Source organism: Mastigoproctus giganteus, chromosome 5, assembly GCF_048544385.1.
Source record: "Mastigoproctus giganteus isolate SK-2022 chromosome 5, ASM4854438v1, whole genome shotgun sequence".
Taxonomy (NCBI): domain Eukaryota; kingdom Metazoa; phylum Arthropoda; class Arachnida; order Uropygi; family Thelyphonidae; genus Mastigoproctus; species Mastigoproctus giganteus.
The window spans coordinates 69648399-69672549 of NC_143579.1; the positions used below are offsets into that span (position 1 = coordinate 69648399).

The 24151-nt window shown below is 38.4% G+C and overlaps 1 protein-coding gene across 8 annotated transcripts in view; it reads left to right on the plus strand.

Moving 5' to 3' along the window:
- Window positions 1-24151, plus strand: part of IntS9 (integrator complex subunit 9) — a 370946-nt gene that overhangs the window by 297079 nt on the left and 49716 nt on the right. For 7 of the 8 annotated variants that reach the window (XM_090373278.1, XM_090373279.1, XM_090373284.1 and 4 more), the window contains one exon: window positions 14394-14492. In XM_090373278.1, the coding sequence (XP_090229404.1) occupies window positions 14394-14492 (99 nt within the window). Of the gene's footprint in view, window positions 1-14393; window positions 14493-17680; window positions 17697-24151 lie in introns of all 8 variants that reach the window. The other variant, XM_090373281.1, reaches the window with a different exon arrangement.

A 24151-nucleotide genomic window follows, 5' to 3' on the forward strand; every position in this document is an offset into this window, starting at 1 on the left:
AACATCGTCAGTTGATCCCACTGTACAGAATTTAAAAACTGTCGGAGACCACTGTACTCGCCTTTACGGAAGCAAAAACCCTTTCCTTTACCCCTGATGTTAATTAAATCTTTAAGTAAATCCCACGTCAGTACACTATGATCAATGCCACCTAGTGGTTCTTTTATCTGCAAATTCCTAATACATGAATGATCACTGCTGATAACCAGATCAAGAGTATTACTTTCTCTGGTTGCCTCTCGAACATGCTGCTGCAGAAAACAATCATCCAATAAATCCACAAAAGTCTGACTAGTGTGTGTGTGACCAACTCACAAGTTCCAGTCAATATCTGGGAAGTTAAAATCCCCCATTATAAGACATTCCGATTTACTAGCCCACTCTATTTCTCTGTACAATTTTTCATTGTACTCATTCAAGTCATTAGGCCTATAACACCCTCCTACTCTTATTTTTGCTTTTGCAGTGCTTATGTCACACCAATCTGACTCAACAGTGCACTGTTCACCTATATCAACTGGATGCACTTCTTTTGATTTTATGTTTTTCTTAATTAACAGCATGATACCTCCTCCCTTCCTATCCGTTCTATCCTTTCTGTACACATTGTACTCCCCAAATTCCAATTCTACATTCCTAATATCAGTGTGACACCACGTCTCTGATATCCCAACAATATCCGCCTTTGATGTCTTGACCAACACTTCAAATTCATCAAATATATCGTGCACATGGTAAGAATATAACCAGATCCTTGACACGACGTGGCCTCGACAATGCTCTCAGCATACACACTACTCTGACTCCCTCCAGTCACTATCTGGCAGAGTAGAGGTAGCAAGATTATACATTAGCTGATCCGGAAGCCTCCTAGAGAGTCGGTCCAGTGTACTAACCAGCGGCCGGCCTATGAACACCGTTTTAGAGCTGTACCCTCGAAATGTAAGGAATAGTGGATCTCGCCACGATGTTCATCATAACCTCAAAAGTCATCATTCATACTGCATGATGGAAGAGATAGGGAAGGGTTGACCGGAACTTAGCTCTAGAGACTAAACACTTCAAGCCTCCAATAAGCAAAGTGGTGGAATTGCACCGGTTGATGAGAGTCATCTACCACCTAGGATTAAAGTCACCCATGGACATTTGTGCTTGCTTGCCAATTACATATGCATGTAGAGACTCTTATCATACTCTTCACAATCTTCCAGTCTGTAGATTACTCCCACTCTCATTATACCTTTTCAGCTAACTCATACCACAGTATTCTATGCTGGCAGACAAATTCAGACTTGGTAAAAGCTCTTTTCGTGTTCAGTCATGCTTTTGATAAGAAGCAATGCCCCACCGCACCTTCTACCTTCCCTGTCTTTCCTAAATACATTATACTTGCCATAGTGGAACTCGTTTTCCCCAATTTCTGGGTGGTACAACATTTCTCTTAGCTCTTTTATGCCAGCATTAGATGTCCTAACCAGGAGTTCAACAGCACCCAAATTGGTCTATACCCTGTATAACAAGACACATTCACTGATGTCACAGCAATATCAAATTGCTATAAAAGTTTCTAAATGCTTAGTCTCAATTTCTGTACTTATCTCATCACAGACTAGTAACAAACGGCCCCGAATGCCAAGCAATAGTGACAAGCGATTTTCTTCTTGTGAATATAGTGTTTACAGGAAGTGGTCCTGTGTTTTAAAAGTCAAAAATAAGAACTCAGAAAGGAAATCCACCTTTCCTTTCTTAGTCTTTATATTTATTACTAACCAACTCTACTAACTTCAGCAACTGCTTGGTCACTGGTGGCACCACTCCTGCCTCCACTTGGTGGGGGCCTGTAACCTGAGGGATAAACCAACCCTCATTGCTGAAAGGTGCAGAAATGGAAAGTAATGAATTTCCATGTCTAGAGCCCTCAACTCTCAACATGAACATCATCAAATGGACCATGACACACACTCACTCACTCACTCACACTCTCTCTCTCTCTCTCTCTCTCTCTCTCTCTCTCTCTCTCTCTCTCTCTCTCTCTCTCTCTCTCTCTCTCTCTTCCCAGACAGCATGCTGTGGAGATGCAACATATACAAACTGTGGGTGTAAAACTTGTACACAAACAGAATGCAAGGAACCAACTCTGTGGCGTCCTAATTACAAATGCAACCATCCAGAATATTCCAAAGATTGTGAACTCTGGAAAAAATTCAAAAATATAAAATTGAAAATAAAGTTTTCTGCCAAGAGGTAAGAACACGTGCACAAATAATGGCTGCTGATAATCAGATCAAGAGTTTTGCTCCCTCTAGTTGCCTCTCGAACATACTGCTGTAGAAAAGAGTCATCCAATAAATCCACATAAGTCTTGCTAGTGTGTGAGTGATCAATCTACAAGTTTTCTTATTAGTGGTGTTTTTTTTTTTTTTTTTCTTTTGTGTATTTGTGTGGTTTTCATTGTGTATCTCATTGTGATTTTTCACACACTTATGGCCTCGGCATTACTGGCAGGCACCGGTATAAATTTTCCACTTTTTGGCTTTAACTATTTATTTCAAAAATTTTTTCAAATACATAATACTTTCATACTTCATCCTATTCTTCCTAATTCATTTATAAAGCACTTCCTATTTCATTTCACAAATATACATGGTCTCAATTCTAATCTCAACGATGTCCATTTCCACTTGCAGTCTGCCAAACTCCATGTACTTTTTCAGACAGAATCTCAGTTATGGGTTGATTCAACTACTGCTCATCTGAGATGCCCAAATTATTCGCTGTATGATTCCTTTCGCCTCAAAGGTGGTATTTGTGCATATGTCCATTCTGATATTCCCTGTCAGAATCTCCTCTCTTTGATCTTCTCTGGCTCAAAATCTCTCTACCTCATTGTGTCAAATTCATCTGTTGTCTCTACCGTTCTTCCAACTCCACTAATCACTTGAAACTCTTTGACTTTCTCCAGTCCAACTTTCCTAACAGTGAGGTAATTTTCCTTGGTGATTTTAATGTTCTCAATTCCAGCTGGCTTCCGTTTTCTAGTCACACCGACCGAGCAGGTCTAGATGCTGAGGCTTTTGCAATTACTAATGACCTAGCATAGATTGTTCATTTACCTACAAGAATACCGGACAATCCTAATCATACAGCCAATACGCTTGATCGTTTTCTCACAAACAACCCTTCTAAGTACACGGTCGAAGTGAGAGGTCCTTTAGGCACTTCAGATCACAACTTGGTGATTATCTCTTCTCCAATGGAACCTTTATCTCTTGGCTATTCCCAACCTCGTGTTGTTTGGCATTACAAGAATGCAAAATGGGATGACCTGCGAGACTCCTTTTCTTCTTTTCCTTGGTCGGTTTACTGTTTCAAAACTTCTGATGTCAACATTTGCTCAGATCGTGTCAGTGAAATTATTCTTGCAGGAATGGAATCCTTTATCCCACACTCCACTTTAAAATCTCGTCCTTTATCTAAACCTTGGTTTTCCAATAAATGTGCTAAGGCTGTTCAAGAGAAGAATGTTGCATATCGTAATTGGCTTGTTTCTAATTCTTCAATTTCATTTTCTACCAACACCAAAGCTTGCAACAATTGTAAAGCAGTTATTAATCAGTCCAAACTAGAGTTTGAACAGGCTAAGAGTAGAAAACTTGCTTCTTGCCCTAATGGTAGCCGAGCATTCTGGTCTCTTGCCAAAGCTATTGGACACAACTTTTGCTTATGTCTGCTCCCACCTCTGTCCAAACCAGATGGTTCTGTTGTCATTTCAGCCAAGGATAAAGCTGACCTGCTAGCATCCCATTTTTCTTCCAGCTGATGTATTAATGATCTTGGTAAAACACCTCCCACCATTCCCAACATGCTCCATTCAATGCCTCCTGTGGTCTTCCGTCAAAAGGATATCAGAAGGATTTTGATGAATCTTGATGCTAAGAAAGCTCAAGGTCCTGATGGTATTTCTCCACTTGTTCTCAAAACCTGTGCTCCTGAACTTACTCCTATTCTTTGCCACCTTTTTTCAATTTCTTATTCCAAAGGTGTTTTTCCTTCTGCTTGGAAATTTGCTCATATCCAGCCAGTTCCTAAAAAGGGGTGACAAATCCCTCCCACCCAATTATCGTCCCATTGCAATTACTTCTACTCTTTCTAAAGTAATGGAGAAATCAATTAGCCGCCAACTCTTAAACTACCTAGAAACCTTCTGTCTGATCAACGATCGCCAGTATGGATTCCATCAGTGTCGATCCACTGGTGATATTCTGGCTTACGTTACCCATTTATGGACTAATTCAATGGAAAGGTTCGGTGAAACACAAGTAGTTGCTCTTGACATCTCAAAGGCTTTTGTTCGTGTTTGGCATAAAGGTCTTCTAAACAAGCTTCCATCTTATGGTTTGCCAACTGTTTTTAGTAATTGGTTATCCAGTTTTCTCTCTGATCGCTCACTGAGGGTGATGGTATATGGCTCTCTGTCTTCCAACTTCTCCACTAATGCCGGTGTCCCCCTAGGTTCAGTTCTTTCCCCCACTCTTTTCCTCTTGTATATTAATGACCTTCTTCCATTGACTGGAAATCCTATCCATAGTTTTGCCGATAATAGCACATTGCATTCCACTTTCCATTTTGAGAAATCTTGTCCTGCTCAATCAGCTTCAACTTCTCGAAAATCTGCTACCAATTCCTTAAATGCCGATCTTCAGGTAATTCTCCAGTGGGGCAAAGACAACTTAGTTGATTTCAACCCTTCTAAAACTCAGTCTTTTCTTATATCTCGCAAAAAGGATTCTTCTGCTCCTATGCTTATCTTTAGTGACACTCAGATTTCTAGGCAAAATGATATATCTCTCTTGGGGATTACTCTGACTTCTAATATCTCTTGGCACAAGCACATTACAAATATTGCTTCCTCTGCATCTAAAAAACTTGGTTTTCTCTTTTTCGTTCTCAGCGTTAATTTTCTTCCAAACAGCTGCTCACTCTGTATAAATCGCAAATCAGCCCTGCCATGGAATATTGTTCCCACATTGGGGGTGGTGCCCCCAAAACCTCTCTCAGGCTTCTTGATTCCATTAAGAAGAGGGCAGTTAGGTTAATTAATGATTCATCTCTAACAGAGACTCTCCACTCGCTGTCTTCTCATAGACGTACTGTTTCTGCTGCGTGCCTCTTCTACAGATACTTCCATGGGCATTGTTCTCCTGAATTGGCTTCTATAATTCCCGCTCTCTATTTCAAAACAGTCCGAACACGTGCCACCACCAGCCAACATCCATTTACTGTCCAACTTCAAACCCACAGAACCAACTTTTCATCTTCCTCATTTATTCATTCAACTGCCGTTTTCTGGAACAACCTTCCTTCATACGTATTTCCTGAAAATTACAATCTACAGAAGTTCAAGTCCAATGTCAACAAATATCTTCTTTCGCCTTATCAACCCCCAACCCAAGCACGGTACCAAGTACTATAGGTTCTAATACCTCTTGTGTTTGGGGTACACATAAAAAAAAAAAAAAAAAAATTCTATATATTTATTACACATATCTGTTTATATCACACTTTATCACCTTATTTTGTATTTTTTACTCTAGGCTTGTATATTATTTATATAGCATACATTTAATAGTTTGACTACATTTAGTATGGTGTCTATACGATGTATGCGTGTTTTTTTTTTTTTTTTTTTTTTTTTTCTTCCCCTACTTATTTCTAGTTTCGAAAATTTTTATCACTAGGTGTAGTTGTGTTGCCTCCTTTTCATCATGTAAGATATTTCTCTACAATGTAAGATATTTTTTCCATGGCTACTTGCTTTTTACTGTATTTTTAAATCTCTTTACCTTTACTTGGATTAGACTAAGTTGTATCTAGAAATTTCTGTTGTCAGTTCGAGTTTTTAATTTCTCGTCTTCACATTGTCAACTGTAAAGTTCACAAGCCATTTTCCAAAAAAAAAAAAAAAAAAACTTTTAATTCTTGAAAAAAAAAATTTTTTATTCGGTAACAAAATTTTAATCTCATTTTTATTTATGTTTATGCTTTTTACCCTTTGGCTTGTGGTTTGCATCAGAAATGAAAACACATTTGTTATTTTGCTTGCAATCCTTGCTGTTGATACCTGATGGAGAGATCAGTTTTGTAAGTTGTGTGGCAACATTTTTTTTTTATAATTATTTATCACTTATTATACTTCTGTTTTTTTTTTTTTTTTTCTCACTTTATTGTTCATGCTGTGCATAGGTTTAGCATTTGCTGCCTTTGACTGCACTAGACTACTTCCCTTTTTTCCATTTTTCTCCCCTTCTTGTTTTTGCATTCTTGCTATTCTATTGAACATATATATATATATATATATATCCCCGCGGGCTGACATCTGGTGAGTATGGGCTTGGCACACCCATTTTCCTGAGCTGGATATCATCATTCTTCTCTTTCTTGGTGATTCTTTTCTACTTCTGACTCTTGTTCTCTCTCTCTCTCTCTCTCAGAAATTTTTTTTTGGCTGGTGCAGCAAAAACCTCAGGCTTCCTTGCACCATATGGCTAATAATAATAATAAATATATATTTTTTTTTTTTCTCCCCCCAGTTACAGACGTGTTGAATTTAATCATACATATTTAAAAGCTGTCAACCTGCTCATATTATGAGCCGAAAAGTAACTTAAAGAAGATTAAGTTACTTTTAATTTCAAGGATGTGACTATAATAGTTGATTTGCATAAGATAGCATGGTGTGCTATCTTAACCAGCTACCTAAACCAGCTCATGGAATGTAAAGATTGTGCATTAGCCAGTACTTTTAATTGAAAAGAACAAAAATAGTAATAATATTAAATGAATTAAGAAAAGAAATCTAAGTGTATTGCTCTTCATGATGATATGTATAATTTACTCACTGTGGCATATGATATGCATTAACCCTTTTTTTTTTATTCTTTTTGAGGTAATTTCAATTACATTTAAAATTGTGTCCAGTTTTGTATGAACTGTTTTGAACGTTTCACAGTACATGCTACCACCTATTATATGTGTTCCTAACTAATGGAACTAAAGTTTTTAAAGTAACAATTTTTTTAAAATTCTAACTTGATTTTTGATAATTTACTCTAATGCTTAATGTCATTAGACCATTAACTAATGGTAGATAAAGTTTTGAAAGTAACAATTTTTTTAATTCTAATTTGATTTTTGATAATTTACTCTAATGCTAGGCAAACAAGTCAGAATAAAAAAATAATTTTAAATTTTACAAAATTTCATGAAAAAAAACTCTTGAAATGATTAGTTGGTTATCAGGAGCATCGAGAAACAGTATATGGCTTTAGTATATGGCAAAGACTAAAACAGGGTTTTAGTCTTTGGCAGCAGATTCCCCCCCCCCCCCCAATGCCATAGGTTATTATTATTTTGGACAAAAATTCTGGGAACATTTCCAGAACATTACAACAAAAGCCAGATCTCTGATAAAAGTATTCCATTTTTTGCTTTCTTTTCTTCCTTTGTTTGTTATTCACCACATCCGACTTTCTCATCAAATCTCTGTTTAGACATGAAAGCAATCTCCTTAATGTTTTTCTTAGCAACATTGATAAAAAGTTTCATGAGCTTGAATTATTAGTGAATTGCATGGTCAAGAAGGTCTCGGAGCTATATTTCAGCCAGAGAATCAGCAACGTGAATGATTCCTTAGCAAGAAAGCAGAGCTTCTTTGGTGCTGTTATTGTAATTGAGATAGCTATCTGCATTCACTAGACTAAGAGCTAAGAGACCGGATGAACAACAGACCAACACAACCCAACACTAACCTTATACAAACACTCACACTAACCCATGCCATCTGGCCTTACAGAGTCATGTATTCGTCACAGAGTTACTATGCAGAGTTGGGAAGAACCCCCAGTGCCGGTTAATGTAAAACACCAAAGACTATACCTGTACATTGGTTAACTGTTTCTGTAGACTGAAGCTTTATGCTCTTAACCTATTAAGCAAGTGATATTGGCTCATAAATAATTTTGCATTCACAAGTAAGGGCAGTGCATTTTTTCTTGAAAAAGATGTTATGCATATATTTCTTTGCTTAATCCATTCATTTATGTGTCATTTCAAGGACAACTCCTACTTGGGCCTTGAAAATGAGACATAGTAGTAGTAGTGGTAGTGGCATGTGATGCAAGAAAGCAAGTGTGAGCATATGCCGCATCAGCCAAAAAAAATCACACCATTCCCCCGAAATGCCTGTCCAGTTCCTCCTTAAATTTATTTAACTTATCAACTTCCACAACGACAGATGGAAGTTTGTTCCGGCAATTTTTTTTTTTTTTTTTGTAGTTGTTGGCGCATCGGCTTCTGTGACCATAATGCACCTCCCAAGGTTTTTGCAGTACTTTGATCCAAGCCCGAGCTGGATTCGAACCCGCGACCTTTGGGTTGCCAGACAGGCACTTGACCCACCTGGCTAGCCCAGTAGGCGTTCCAGCAATTAACCACCTGCTGGCTAAGGGCAAATTTCTGCACATCTATTCTACATCTATCTTTTCTTAATTTGAATTTATGCCCCCTTAGGTCTTGACAGTAAATAAGCTCATACACCAACCATTAATTGAAATAGCTCTTTACTGTGACTAGAATTTACAAATTAATATAACATATTTACAATAAAATTTTAATATATAAAATAAAACTGTAATAAAATTACCTAAAATAAACTGGATTAAAAGCACTAAAACCTGTAGCTTTCGTAAGCATCAGCTTCCTTTCTCAACAGTAATAAACCTTCTGGCAACACTTCCTTACATATAACAGGCTCACGGTATTTCACCACGTGGTTCCATCTGCGATGGTCAGAACTGGAAGCGGAAATAGCTCGGGAGCGCGAAAAACAGAACCGTTCATCCGTACTTAGGACAATAGTTTCAAATAGGGGATGCAAACGCATACCCCTGTCCCTATTCATGGTATTGTTGTCAGATGAACAGATTCGCAGGCTCTCAAGCCATTTACGGTCCCAGAATCCATGTGCTCGATCTATAATAACCGCATCCCCTGGGGAGATTTGATGCTGCCTCTCCCAGTAATGCTCGTCCACAGCAGACTTATTATAATAATCAGCAGTTTTTATAGCATTTAAATGCTACCCCAGGCAATCCTTTAACCACCGTTTTGTTTCGCCCACATAACATTTCCCACAATCCGGGCATTTTATCCTGTAAACAACTCCACTACTAAGGTCCTTTGCGATTGAATCTTTTACCTGGGACACAACTGTGTGCAACCTCCGCCCGGGAAGCTGCACACAGCGTGTTTTGAAACCCCGTAAAATTCTGGTTAACCGCTCAGTAAGGCCCAGATAGTAAGGAATGTATGCGGTAGCCACAGGAACAAACGGTTCTCTACAGTTGGACTCTATTCCTTTGCTGTATCTGTCCACGATCCTCTGGGGGGTATCCGCATTTTCTGAGGTCTGCTGTGACCCGTTTGATTTCACATTCTTTATCCTCAGAAGTAGTACAGTGTGACATTGCTCTATCTACTAGAGCTTTTACCACACTATTCTTATGTTGTGCAGCTTGTGCTGAACTGTAGTGGGTGTATTGACTTCTACACATAAGTTTTTTTAAAAACCGAAGTCTTTAGCCTAGGGCCTATCCTAGAGATCAATATATCCAAAAATGCAAGGGTGCCACCTGTGTCCAACTCTGAAGTAAACTGTATAAATTGGGTGAAGCTGTTAAGCCAATGAGTGCATTGGCTTAACAGCTTCACTAAGTGCATCCTCCTCTCTCCCCTTTTGGACCATGGTGAAAGTATCATCAACGTCCCTCTTCCATTTCTTAATGGGAAACTGGAAATCATCAAAAACTCTACTTTCTAACTCTTCCATGGCCAGATTGGCCACGATGGCACTAATTGGAGAACCCATGGCCGTACTGTGAACCTGTTTGTACATGATTCCTTTAAACACCGTAGTAGTGCTCTGGCCAGACAAAGTTCAACACCTGAGCAAATGTCCTCTATACTTAAAGGCGATCTGTTAACCAAAGAGACACCGTTACTCAATGCCATTCTCACACAATAAATTCCATGCTTAATAGGAATGCATGGAATGACATAGTCAGACTGACCCACTACAGGCAAAATCAATTTTGCCAAATACCCTGACAAGGCATATGTGGGGCTGCCTATAAATGAGACAATGGGTCTAAGAGGGACTTCTGTCTTGTGAGTTTTTGGCAATCCATAGAACCTGGGGAGTTGGCATCCAGTGGCGTGCAAAGACCAATATGTCTCCTTGGAAATCTTATCTGCCTTTAACCAAATCTGCACCAATTTATTAACACGTCGCTCCAGGGTAACTAACGGGTTTCTTTGAATAACTTTATAAGTATTATTATTCTGTAAAAGCTCCAGTGCTTTTTTCTCATAATCTTCTTTGTTCAGAACTACCGTAGATCTCCCCTTGTCTGCGGGCAAAACTACAATTCCATCATCTCTTTTTAACTCTTCTAACGCTCTCCTTTGACTAAAATTAAGATTCAGCGACGCTTTCCTCACCTGGCTCAAAATAGCGGCTGACTTCACACGGCTTTCATTGGCTAAAGCTTCAGGTAACTTACAAATTGCCCGTTCAATACCCATTGCTATTTCCGCGATGGGTGGTTTGGAAGGTACGAGCGTGAACTTAGGGCCTAGATTTAAAACTCCTTCCTGCTCTTTAGTAAGTTACCTACTACTCAAATTGTGTACAAAGTGAGAATTTCTATCATTATGCCGTACTGCGTTTTCTACTAACCTATTAAATTTCATAACCTGCCTCTGCCTATATAAATTCGCTACTCTAATGAGTTTATCCGAAACCAGTCTTTTAATGACAGCCAAGTGCCCTGAAGTTACATTGTTACTAATAATACCTAGGAACAAATCAATGTGTTTCCTAGTATCTCTTAACTCTTCATGCAACTTGCAGATCCAAACCTTCATTATCCTCTTTTGGTAACATGACGTAGCCCACACTAACCTGTCATACTGGAACGGTAGTGGCCAGCACCACTATGGTGTTTAAAAGAATCATGTGCAAACAGGTTCACGGTACAGCCATGGGTTCTCCCATTAGTGCCATCGTGGCCAATCTGGCCATGGAAGAGTTAGAAAGTAGAGTTTTTGATGATTTCCAGTTTCCCATTAAGAAATGGAAGAGGGACATTGATGATACTTTCACCATGGTCCAAAAGGGGAGAGGGGAGGATGCACTTCATTGGCTTACCAGCTTCTCCCAATTTATACAGTTTACTTCAGAGGTGGAGACAGGTGGCACCCTTGCATTTTTGGATGTATTGATCTCCAGGATAGGCCCTAGGCTAAAGACTTCAGTTTTTAAAAAACTTATGTGTAGAGGTCAATACACCCACTACAGTTCTGCACAACATAAGAATAGTGTGGTAAAAGCTCTAGTAGATAGAACAATGTCACACTGTACTACTTCTGAGGATAAAGAATATGAAATCAAATGGGTCACAGCAGACCTTAGAAAATGCAGATACCCCCAGAGGATCATGGACAGATACAGCAGAGGAATAGTGTCCAACAGTAGGGAACCATTTGTTCCTGTGGCTACCGCATACATTCCTTACTATCCGGGCCTTACTGAGCGGTTAACCAGAATTTTACGGGGTTTCAAAACATGCTGTGTGCAGCTTCCCGGGCGGAGGTTGCACACAGTTGTGTCCCAGGTAAAAGATTCAATCACAAAGGACCTTAGTAGTGGAGTTGTTTACAGGATAAAATGCCCGGATTGTGGGGAATGCTATGTGGGCGAAACAAAACGGCGGTAAAAGGATCGTCTAGGGAAGCATTTAAATGCTATAAAAACCGCTGATTATAATAAGTCTGCTGTGGCCGAGCATTATTGGGAGAAGCAGCATGGATTCTGGGACCGTAAATGGCTTGAGAGCCTGCGAATCTGTTCATCCGACAACAATACCATGAATAGGTACAGGGGTATGTGTTTGCCTCCCCTATTTGAAACTATTGTCCTAAGTACGGATGAACGGTTTTGCTTTTTTGCGCTCCCAGTTCTGACCATGCACCGATGGAACTACGTGGTGAAATACCTTGAGCCTGTTATATGTAAGGAAGTGTTGCCAGAAGATTTATTACTGTTGAGGAAGGAAGCTGGTGCTTCCGAAAACTACAGGTTTTATTGCTTTTAATCCAGTTTATTTTAGGTAATTTTATTATAATGATTTTATTACAGTTTTAATTCTTATATAGTGTATCATAGCAGTTTTATTTTATATATTAAAATTTTATTGTAAATATGTTATTTTAATTTGTAAATTCTAGTCACAGTAAAGAGCTGTTTCAATTAACGGTTGGTGTGTGAGCTTATTTGTCGTCAAATCATGAATTTCCCCAACCTCAGAGGCCTTTTTCAGGATATACCCCTTTAGGTTTGTAATCTGAACAAGTGGAAACACCCCATCAGAATTCAGTGTGTTCAACTCATTCAAGGGCTTACACACCTCAATCAGATCACCTTGCAGATCCCTAGTCTCCAGCTGCTGCAATTTGCAGAACTTAAACCTCTCCTGGTAATAGGATCCCTTTATTCCCCTCTCCAATCTTGTTGCCCTTCTCTGTACACGCTCTGTACAAATCTACATGCTTCCTAAAATGAGGCCTCCAGAACGGCACGCAGTACTCAAGGCATGGCCTGACCATTGCCTTATACAGAGGGACAATCACCTCCTTTTCCCTGCTAGCAAAATTCCTATATATCATTGACAACACCCCATGACCTGCCCTGGCAGCCTATCTGCATTGCTCAAAAAACTTCATATCTGACTGCACAATTACTCCGAGATCTTTTTCATTTTATACCACCTTAAGTGTAATACCACACAGTTGGTACGTTTCTCTGGGGTTACTTCTGCCCATATGCAATACTTTGCATTTTTCAATTTTAAACTTCAGTTGTCACTTCTCAGCCCATCTGCACAAATTTTCTAGATCCTGTTGCAGTAACACACTGCCATTACTGTCATTAACAACCCTGCCAACCTTTGTGTCATCTGCAAACTTCGATACTAAGCCTGATATACCTTCATCAATATCATTGATAAATATACAAAACAACAGAGGCCCTACACCGAACCCTGTAGGACTCCACTAATAACATTAGTCCACGAAGGGCAGCACCCATTGATTAACACCCTCTGGCTTCTCCCACTCAACCATCCTTTTATCCATTGTAGCAACTTACCCTTAATACCATTCTGCTCCAATTCGTACAGTAGTCTTCCATGTGCAACAGTGTCAAAAGCTTTCCTGAAATCCAAATATATGATATCAAAATTATTTTTTGCATCCAGTTCCTTTGTAACCACATCACATCCTATCAAATTTGTCAGACAAGACTTTCCCTTAACAAATCCATGCTGTGTCTGAATTATTGCTGCAGTCTTGTGTAGATGATCCTGCAATGCATCTTTAACCAGTGACTCCATTATTTTACCCGGAACAGAAGTTAAACTAACTGATCTGTAATTACTCGTGTCACCCTTCGATCCCCCTTTGTGAATTGGGGATACATTTATCTCCAGTACGTGGGGATCTCCCCTGAGTCCAAGGATGCTCTCATAATTATGGCTCAGGGTTTGCTTACTTCCTTTGCCGCCTCCTTTAATATAACTGGATAGATCCCATCCACCCCAGGTGCCTTTCTTATGTTTAACTTCAACAATTTCTCCTCCACTTTGCTCTCAGTTATTACAAAATCATTAAGCACCCTGCTACAATTTGATAACCTTCTGCCATTTTCAAACCTTAATAACTCCTCGTGTGAATGTAGATGCAAAATACCCATTCAGTTTGTTTGCTATCTGAGCAGGATCATCAACAGTCGAACCATCGATATCAAATGGACCAACCAGATTCATCCCCTTCCTTTTAGAGTTTATATAAGTATAGAAATCCTTGCTGTTTTTCTTAGCATCCTTTGCCCAAAGATTTCTCGTAATCTGCCTTTGCCTGCCTAACCTCCTTTGTGACCTGATTACAGACTAGCTTATATCTGCCATAGGCTTCTGAGTAAATTCACATAAATGAATTTAAACAGTTGCACTGTATCTGTTCACTGGTTCATTGTAAACTTGTTTGGGCTGTGGCTAACCCCTTCTAGTCAGCTTATCCCATCTAGTCGTGTTTGTAGGCATATTTAACATTTTCCACAGTATGTGTGCACATGTACATTTAAAGATGTTGTGTTTCTGTATAAACAATCCCTTTTAGTTAATTTTTAACTATATTGTATTGTGTTATTTTTTTGAGGGGGAGCAGGCATATAGCTATGCTATGTGGTTCAACACATTTTAATATTTTTTTTTTTTTAGTTTGCAGCATCTCTAATGCCTGTTGAAGTGAAACCAGGTGTTGCCATGGTAACTATTACAGGTGACATTACAGTTAAAGACAACAAATATCATCTAAAGGTTTGGAACAATAGTTTTATTCAATTATAATTTAAGAGTTTATGTTATAATATTTCTTAAACAACTGAAAAACTTAGTGTAAATAACTAGTAATGGGCATAATCCGATTAGTAATCGATATATTTCAATAATCAAAATTTATTGAAGGCGTTAAAAATCTTTGTTCATTTGAAATTTTAACAATAGTGAAAGTTTGGCTGGTTTAGTTTACAAAAAAAAAAAATATATATATATATATATATCTCTTCTAAAGGGTAAAATACATTAAATGGATAAAACTTTTAAAGGTACATAAAAAAAAATTTTTTTTTTTTTTTTTTTGCTATGATTAGTGCATCATTAAAATCTATGCAAAAACTAAATATGTACAGTAATTTAGAACTCGTACAGCAACATCAGTTCCTGATATTCCAGACAGGTTTTCTTAGAATCCATGAATATAATAATAAGTGATGGAATAAATCTGTTGTCTTCTACAAAAATTGCGATTGCTGGAATAATGGTTCACTCATGAGGAAAGCTGATGGGGAGGGTGGGGGGTTTAGTGACCCCCAGAACATTTTGTTTTATATTTTGTAATTGTATGGAAGGCAAAAAATGTTAGGTAATATACGCATTGCTTTACATTTCTGGAATTTTCCGCTTTTAAATAACAGGAGTTAAAAACTTCTGTATCTGACCTTATGGGTACCCATGAGGTCGAAGCAAGTTTTTTTTTTTTTTTTTTTTTTTGTTGTTGAGAAACATAAATTCGAAGATATGGATTAACCTGTTGACACAAAATTTTTTATAATGGTCTAGAAGAATTACAACAACTCCCCGACTTACATAAGGGTTGAGTTCCGCAGAACGCTACACAAGTTGGAATTTCCCTAAATGCTTCGATCAAATTTGCAAGTGCTGCATAAGCACTTGCAAATTTGATTGAAGCAAAAAAAGAAATGTTTGACGAATAAATGACAAAAGTGTACAAAATTTTCAAAATTATAAAAAGAGAGAGGAGACAGGCATAACGTCAGCAAGTTTTACATTTCGAGAATCGTTGCCAGAATTAACTGTCCAGCTGATAAGCACGCTGCTGCAGAAGTTGGGAGTTGTGGGGATTTAGAAGGGGTTTTGTCCAACACATTACAAAATTTCTCTGCAGCTGCAGAATCGAAACTGGCAAATTCACTGCATACTTTAATGTTTTGGAAACTAGCACGATGCTTGAATCTAACCACCCATTGCTTGCCACGAACTTGGCTTGGAGTTTGCCATACTTATTCTTAATATCTTCATAAATACTTCTTGCTTTTGCTTGAATGGCCATTGGACTCAGGGACACTTGCTTCTGAATATGATTTTCCATCCATATTATTAATAGCTTTTCCATCTTCGATATAGCACATGAACGCTGCTTTGTGATCACTGTTGATCTTAAATGTGTTAATCCTTTAACATGTTCTTTTATATGCGCACTGTCCCTTAAAATAGTATTCACTGTTGAAGCAACGAGACCTAATTTCTAAATCAGTTTTGTTTTGTTTCATTTCCTAGCACTGCCAGCACTTTCAATTTCATTGGTCCCCTTCCCTTCACCATTATAATAAGTAAATAAGAGTGAAGAGAAGATTCTGAAAATTTATTTATGTTTTTTATATGATTGGAGATTTCAGTGAAGGGGAACTCATTTCACCATAATACCATAACACAAAAACCCACAGAATTCCAGTTATTGGTATTATCCCCAATGCAGTAAGATCGTATTCTACCCGTTTATAATAGATTGCACTAACGGAAAAGCCCAGTAAACTGGAAAGTGCAAATTGTTTTTATTGTTTTCTGGTAGTGACCTCCAGAAATGTGTTTTAGAAAAATATCACAAAGGCATTCAAAATTGATTCTTATAAGGGAACATATGATAACGGTGCAAGGGTAGTGCAGTTTCCATTATAAAAATGACCTTTTAGAGAGATAAATAGCTTAGTTATACAGCGAAAATTTCAACTTCCAAGGTCTTGGAACGAATTAAAAAAAAATGTGTTTATTCGGTTCACATTATGATATTTTCATGATATCTCCATTTATTCCTACGGGATGCAAAATATGCTTCCATGATTTTTTTAAGTTTGCACTGGCCGCCAAAAACTTAGGTAAAGTCGAATTTCCGTAAGTCAAGTATTATGTAAGTCGGGGAGTGGCTGTATTAGTAGTGGCATATAATATTTTATATAAAGCTTTATATAGAAAATCATAAAGCTTTATAAGCTTATAAAGCATCGACGGAAATGGGGGAACCCTACCTACATCATTGCCCATCCCCCCTCCAATAATTTGTCTAGTTCTTCCTTGAATTAATTCTGATTACCCACTTCCACATAGTTCAAACAATCAATCGCATGCTAGCCAAAGGCAAATATCCACAGACCTCTCTTAAAACCATTCTTTCATAAATTGAAATATGCCCCCTCTTGTGAAGTCTACTCAAAAGGAAGAATGAGGGGGGGGGAATAATACAGCCACTCCCCTTGTTTATATTGTTCGTTATTTGGTTTTTAGGAGCATTAGCAACTAAGGCCATATTGCTCCGGGATATGCGGTGGTCATTCCTTGACCTTTCCGCATACTCCGTATTTGGTGGTGACGGGCTCGAACCCCGGTCTAATCAAGAAGCATGTGCTACGCACTGCTGCTCCTTCCCACCTGGCTACGGAGGCGCCCCCTTGTTTATATAGAAGCTTATAAAGCATCAGTTGGAAAAGGGGATCCCTTGCTACATCATCTGTCCATACCCCTCCAATAGTTTGTCTAGTTCTTCCTTGAATTAATTCTGACTACCCACTTCCACATTGTTCCAACAATCAATCACTTGCTGGCCAAAGGCAAACTTCCGCAGTTTTTTTTTTTTTTTTTGAAAACCCCAAACACAAGAGGTATTAAAACCTATAGTACTTAGTACCGTGCTTGGGTTGGAGGTTGAAAAGACGAAAAAAGATATTTGTTGACATTAGACTTGAACTTCTGTAAACTGTAATTTTCAGGAAAGACGTATGAAGGAAGGTTGTTCCAGAAAATGGCAGTTGAATGAATAGACGAGGAAGATGAAAAGTTAGTTTTGTGAGTTTGAAGTTGGACAGTAAATGGATGTTGGCTGGTGGCTGAACGTGTTCGAACTGTTTCGAAAGAGAGGACGGGTATTATAGAAGCCAATTCAGAAGAACAGTGCCCATGGAAATATCTGTAGAAAAGGCATGCAGCAGAAACATTACGTATATGAGACAGCAAGTGGAGAGACTCAGTTAGAGATGAATCATTAATTAACCTAACTGCCCTCTTCTGAATGGAATCTGTACGTCTGAGAGAAGTTTTGGAGGCATCGCCCCAGATGTGGGAGGCGCTTTTGTAGCCAGGTGGGAAGGAGCAGCAGTGCGTATCACACGCTTCTTGATTAGACCGGGGTTTGAGCCCGTGACGACCAAATACGGAGGATGCGGAAAGGTCATGGAATGACCACCGGAGCAATATGGCCTTAGTGGCTAATGCTCCTAAAAACCAAAATAACAATAACCAGATGTGGGAACAATATTCCATAATACAGTGGATTTTCGATTTATACAGAGTGAACAGCTGTTTGGAAGAAAAGTAACACCAAGAGCGAAAGAGAAAACCAATTTTTTAGAAGCAGAGGAAGCAATGTTTGTAATGTGCTTGTGCCAAGAGAGAGATTAGAAGTTAGGGTAATCCCCAAAAGAGATATCAATTTGCCTAGAAATCAGAGTGTCACTAAAGATAAGCATAGGAGCATAGGAGCAGAAGTATCCTTTTTGTGAGATATAAGACAAGACGGAGTTTTAGAAGGATTGTAATCAACTAAGTTGTGTTTTCCCCACTGGACAATTACCTGGAGATCGGCATTTAAGGAATTGGTAGCGAATATTCGAGCAGTTGAAGCTGATTGAGCAGGGCAAAGTTTCTCAAAATGGAAAGTGGAATGCAATGGGCTATCATCGGCAAAACTATGGATAAGATTTTCAGTCAATGGAAGAAGGTCATTAATATGCAAGAGGAAAAGAGTGGGCGAAAGAACTGAACCTTGGGGACACCAACATTAGTGGAGAAGTTAGAAGACAGAGAGCTATCTACCATCACCCTCAGTGAGCGATCAGAGAGAAAACTGTATAAGCAATTACAAAAAACAGTGGGCAAACTATAAGATGGAATCTTGTTTAAAAGACCTTTATGCCAAACACAGTCGAAAGCCTTTGAGATGTCAAGAGCAACTGCTTGTGTTTCACCAAACTTTTCCATTGAATTTGTCCGTAAATGGGTAACATAAGCCAGAATATCACCAGTGGATCGACACTGACGGAATCCATACTGACGATCGTTGATCAGATGGAAGGTTTCTAGGTAGTTTAAGAGTTGGCGGTTAATTGATTTCTCCATTACTTTAGAAAGAATAGAAGTAATTGCAATGGGACGATAATTGGATGGGAGGGATTTGTCACCCTTTTTAGGAACTGGCTGGATGTGAGCATATTTGCAAACAGAAGGAAAAACACCTTTGGAATAAGAAAGTGAAAAAAGCGGCAAAGAACAGGAGTAAGGTCAGGAGCACAGGTTTTGAGAACAAGTGGAGAAATACCATCAGGACCTGGAGCTTTCTTAGCATCAAGATTCATCAGAATCCTTCTGACATCCTTTTGACGGAAGACCACAGGAGGCATTGAATGAAGCGTGTTGGGAATGGTGGGAGATGTTTTACCAAGATCATTAATACACGAATTGGAAGAAAAATGCGATACTAGCAGGTCTGCTTTATCCTTGGCTGAAGTGACAACAGAACCATCTGGTTTTGACAGAGGTGGGAGCAGAGATGGGCCAAAGTTGCGGCCAATAGCTTTGGCAAGAGACCAGAATGCTTGGCTACCATTAGGGCAAGAAGCAAGTTTTCTACTCTTAGCTTGTGTTCAAAAATCTAGTTTGGACTGATTAATAACTGCTTTACAATTGTTCCGAGCTTTGGTGTTGGTAGAGAATGAAATTGAAGAATTGGAAACAAGCCAATTATGATATGCAACATTCTTCTCCTGAACAGCCTTAGCTCATTTATTGGAAAACCAAGATTTAGATAAAGGATGAGATTTTAAAGTGGAGTGTGGGATAAAGGATTCTATTTCTACAAGAATAATTTCATGTTGACATCGGAAGTTTTGAAACAGTAGTCCAACCAAGGAAAAGAAGAAAAAAAATCTTGCTGGTCATCCCATTTTGCATTCTTGTAATGCTAAACAACACTAGGTTGGGTATAGCCATGAGATAAAGGCCCCATTGGAGAAGAGACAATCACCAAGTTGTGATCTGAGGTGCCTAAAGAACCACTCACTTCGACCGTGTAATTAGGAGGGTTGTTTGTGAGAAAAAGATCAATCATGTTGGCTGTATGGTTAAGATTGTCCAGTATTCTTATAGGTAAATGAACAATCTGAGCAAGGTCATTAGTAATTACAAAAGTCTCAGCATCTCGACTAGCTGGGTCGGTGTGACTAGAAAACGGAAGCCAGCTGGAATTGTGAACATTAAAATCACCAAGGAAAATTACCTCACTGTTAGGAAAGTTGGACTGGAGAAAGTCAAATTGCAAAAAGAGGAAGTCAAACAGTTTCAAGTGATTAGTGGAGTTGGGAGAAAGGTAGAAACAACAACAGATGAATTTGACACAATGAGGTAGAGAGATTTTAAGCCAGATCAAAAAGAGGAGTTTCCAAATTACCAAGTCTCTGACAGGGAATGTCGGAACAGACGTATGCATAAGTAGTACCACCTTTGAGGCGAAAGGAATCATACAGCGAATAATTTGGGCAACTGAGATTCTGTCAGAAAAAGTACATGGGGTTTGGCAGACTGCAAGTGGAAATGAAAACATCATTGAGAGTAGAATTGAGACCATATGTATTTTTGTGAAATGAACTAGGAAGTGTTTGGGAGGTTTAGATCTTTTCATAGATAAGCTTACTCTATTAGTTTGACAATTCATGGTGTATAAAGTAATGAAATTTTTAGATATGGCATACACATGGTAAGAATATACCCAGATCCTTGACATAACGTGGCCTCGACAATGCCCCCCCTCCCCCGCATACACACTACTCAGACTGCCTCCAGTCACTATCTGGCAGAGTAGAGGTAGCAAGATTATACACTTGCTGATCCGGAAGCCTCCTAAAGAGTTTCCAATAGGTTCAATCTGGTGTACTAACTAGTGGCCGCCCTGCGAACACTATTTTAGAGCTGTACCCTCGAAATGTAAGGAAGATTGGATCTCACCATTATGTCCATCATAACCTCAAAAGTCATCAGTCATACTGCATGATGGGAGAGAGAAATGGGGAAGGGTTGACCGGAACTTAGCTATGGAGACTAAACATGGGTTCCATCACTTCAAGTCTCCAATAAGCAAAGTGGTGGTATTGCACCAGTTGATGAGAGTCATCTACCACCTAGTATTGCCTCTTAACACAGAGGGGCGGCATTCCTCCCTGTGGTGTGGGCGGCACACCTCGACCCCTGCTTACATTGGTTCACACCTGGGTGGTCACCCACAGTGTGCTTGTGCTTGGGGATTATCCCCAGGTTTACTAACAGTCCCACCATTGTGAAGGTGCAAACAGAGGATTTGGCTGTCACAGACCGTCCAGACTTTCCGAAAATTGGGTCCACTTGACTTGAGTGTCACCTGACACTTAAGTCAAGAATATCAGTTCCATCTGCGTTTTAGACTCCTGGGTAGCAAGTATAGCTTGTCTGGGAGAGAATGTTTGTGACAACCTCAAGAACCAAACACTTATCCTCAAACCTCATCTCAGTGCTCGCCAAATTTTTTTAGTCGCGCACCCACATTTTACTTAAAAGGACTGGCATGCACCCTGGGGGGAAAAAATTAAATATATAAGTTTGATATATTTTTTTTTATTTATTAATCATTTACATGAAAGGCATATCTAAAATCACATATAATTTTAAAAGATAACAAATAAAAAAATACGAAACAAAATTAAATTGAAGTTCAAGTACAAAATGATAAAAAATCATTAATGTAACACGTGTAGTAAATGTAATGCAATACTATTTGTTTTATTTAAAAGTAATTTACATGGTATGCATTATATCTAGATTATATATCAGTGTGGAAAACAGCCCTACAATTTTATTGAGGATTACCTCGTGCACCCCATGATCATCTCGCCATCCCCTAGGGGTGTGCACACCCCACTTAGGAGACCACTGACCAATCCTTTAATCATTCTTCCATAAATTGAATTAATGGAAGACTTCACATGTCCCCTCATGTGAAGTCTGAGGTGCCCTGTGTGGGAAGGGCACCTCAGGTTAAAGTTCAGGCAAACACTGTCAGGCAAGTTCAGGTTAAAGGTTAAAGGTTCACTAACCAGACCAGCTGGTGGTGTGGTTTACTGGCAACTTATAGGAGACCATATGCACCCTTCCATGTTTCATTTTTTACCAAACAGAAATGGGATCTTCCAAAACAATGTGCCATGTCATCAGGCCTGTGCTGTGAATGAATGGTTCAAGGAACATGGTGAAGATATCACCCATCGTGATTGGTCTCCATAATCACCTAACCTCAATTCAACTAAACACCTAACACCTGTGGGATGTTTTGGAATGGGAAATGAGGTGTATGGACATGAAGCTGTCATCTATTCCAAAAATGCAAGCAGCATGGCTGCAGATCCCTACAGACATCTTCAGACATCTAGTGGACTCAGTTCCTAGGCGAATAGTGGCTGTTATCCGTGTGAACGGTGGTCATAATTCTGTGTTCGCTCAGCATGTGTGTGTATATATATATAAAATTAGAATATATAAAGTATATGCCAGTATTGTGTCTTTTTGTCTGTCTTTCTTTACTTCGGCTTTACTGTCTTTCTTTTGTCTTTTGCTTAAAGTTTATTTTCTTTGTATGTTATGTGGTTAGTAGTTAATTAATAAATTCTGACATACTATTCATACTACCATGTACAGTTCAATTTCTTTTTTCATACACTTATTTAACATGTATTCTTTGTCAGAATAATTTTTTGACTGCATTAAGGGCCCCATTATTTAAATCTGCTGCATTAGCTGGTTGATTAGTGTGTCTGTCAAGTCGTCAATGTGTGGATTTGCTTAATATTTGAAATGCATTGATTCCACAGATATTGTTAGCTTTGACCTTCCAACAAGATAGGGTTCAATGGTAATTATTCTTGTTTATTCATCATCATCATTATCAGCCATTTTCAGTCCACTGCAGGATGAAGGCCTCTCAAGCAACTTTCCAGTTCTTCTGGTATTTGCAATGGCTATCCGTTTACTGCCCATGAACTCTTGAATTTCATCTGTCTATCTCCATTGTTGTCTTCCAGGTTTTCTTTTAGCTCCTCTTGGGTACCATTCTGTTATTTTCTTAGTCCATGTGTCTTCATGTCTTCGAGCTATGTTTCCTGCCCAAATACATTTCAGTTCTTTAGTTTTGATAGGAATGTCCTTTACTTGAGTTTGCTGTCTAATCCATGTATCTATCTTCTAGGGCTCACAATACTGGTCAAAATCTTAATACTGGTATTTCGGTATTTTTAATTTATGAAACCGGGATTCCGGTATTTCAAAAAAACATTTTTTGCAATAAATTTTTATGACAATTAGGTGCAATAAAATAAGGAAAAAACAAGTAATTACTTGAATTCACGTTTTAAATCAAACTTTTATTACAATAATAAATATTCTAGAAAAAATTATTAAACATACAGTTATTCTAAAAACATAAAAATAAGCATCCACACTACCTCTCCGAATAAAGTGAGCTCTTAAGAAACTCAATAGTGTTATCGTTTAAACTGGATCTAATTTTGGTACATATTTAATTAGTGGCAGAAAATGTCCTTTAGGATTCTGTGCTGGTTGATGCTTTGTACTGAGATAGTTGTAGACAACTTGCAGTTTAATCCACCCCCTTATTCACTCATCTTCAAAAAATCTTATTTCCTTTTTGACTTTTTATGGCACTATACCCATATTAGCGAAAGAAAGGGACTGACATTTAAGCTTGGTGAGAAAACCAAATCTAAGTTGTGGGAGGGTTATTTATTTATTTACTAATTTTTATTTCGCCGTCAGTGGCCATTATTATGATTTTCGTACAGTAGCTCCCCTCAAGCACTAAGCCCCACAAGCTACCTGACTGCATTAAAAATGAGAATTTCCGGGAGCTGAGGGATATATCCCCCCACACATGAGTATATATATATTGTGTATATATATATATATATATATATTATATGTGAGCTGTCAGTTTCTCAAGAGCAATGACACAAATATAAAACAAAAGTCATTTATCATACAAATCTACTTACAATACATAACTGGTGTTCATTTACATCTAATCCATTCGTTTTTCTCATTTAATCTGTTATTATTATTATTATTATTATTATTATTAATATCAATTTATTTCTAAAGAAATGTCCCTTTACAGCTAGAGGACACGAGTTACATACAGAGATTAAATATAAATGACAGACAAATGTATTGTGTACAGAGCCCAGATACAATACACGGCCTTAAACAGCCTCTGGTGAAGATACATCAACATATAAAAGTACATACAGATACAA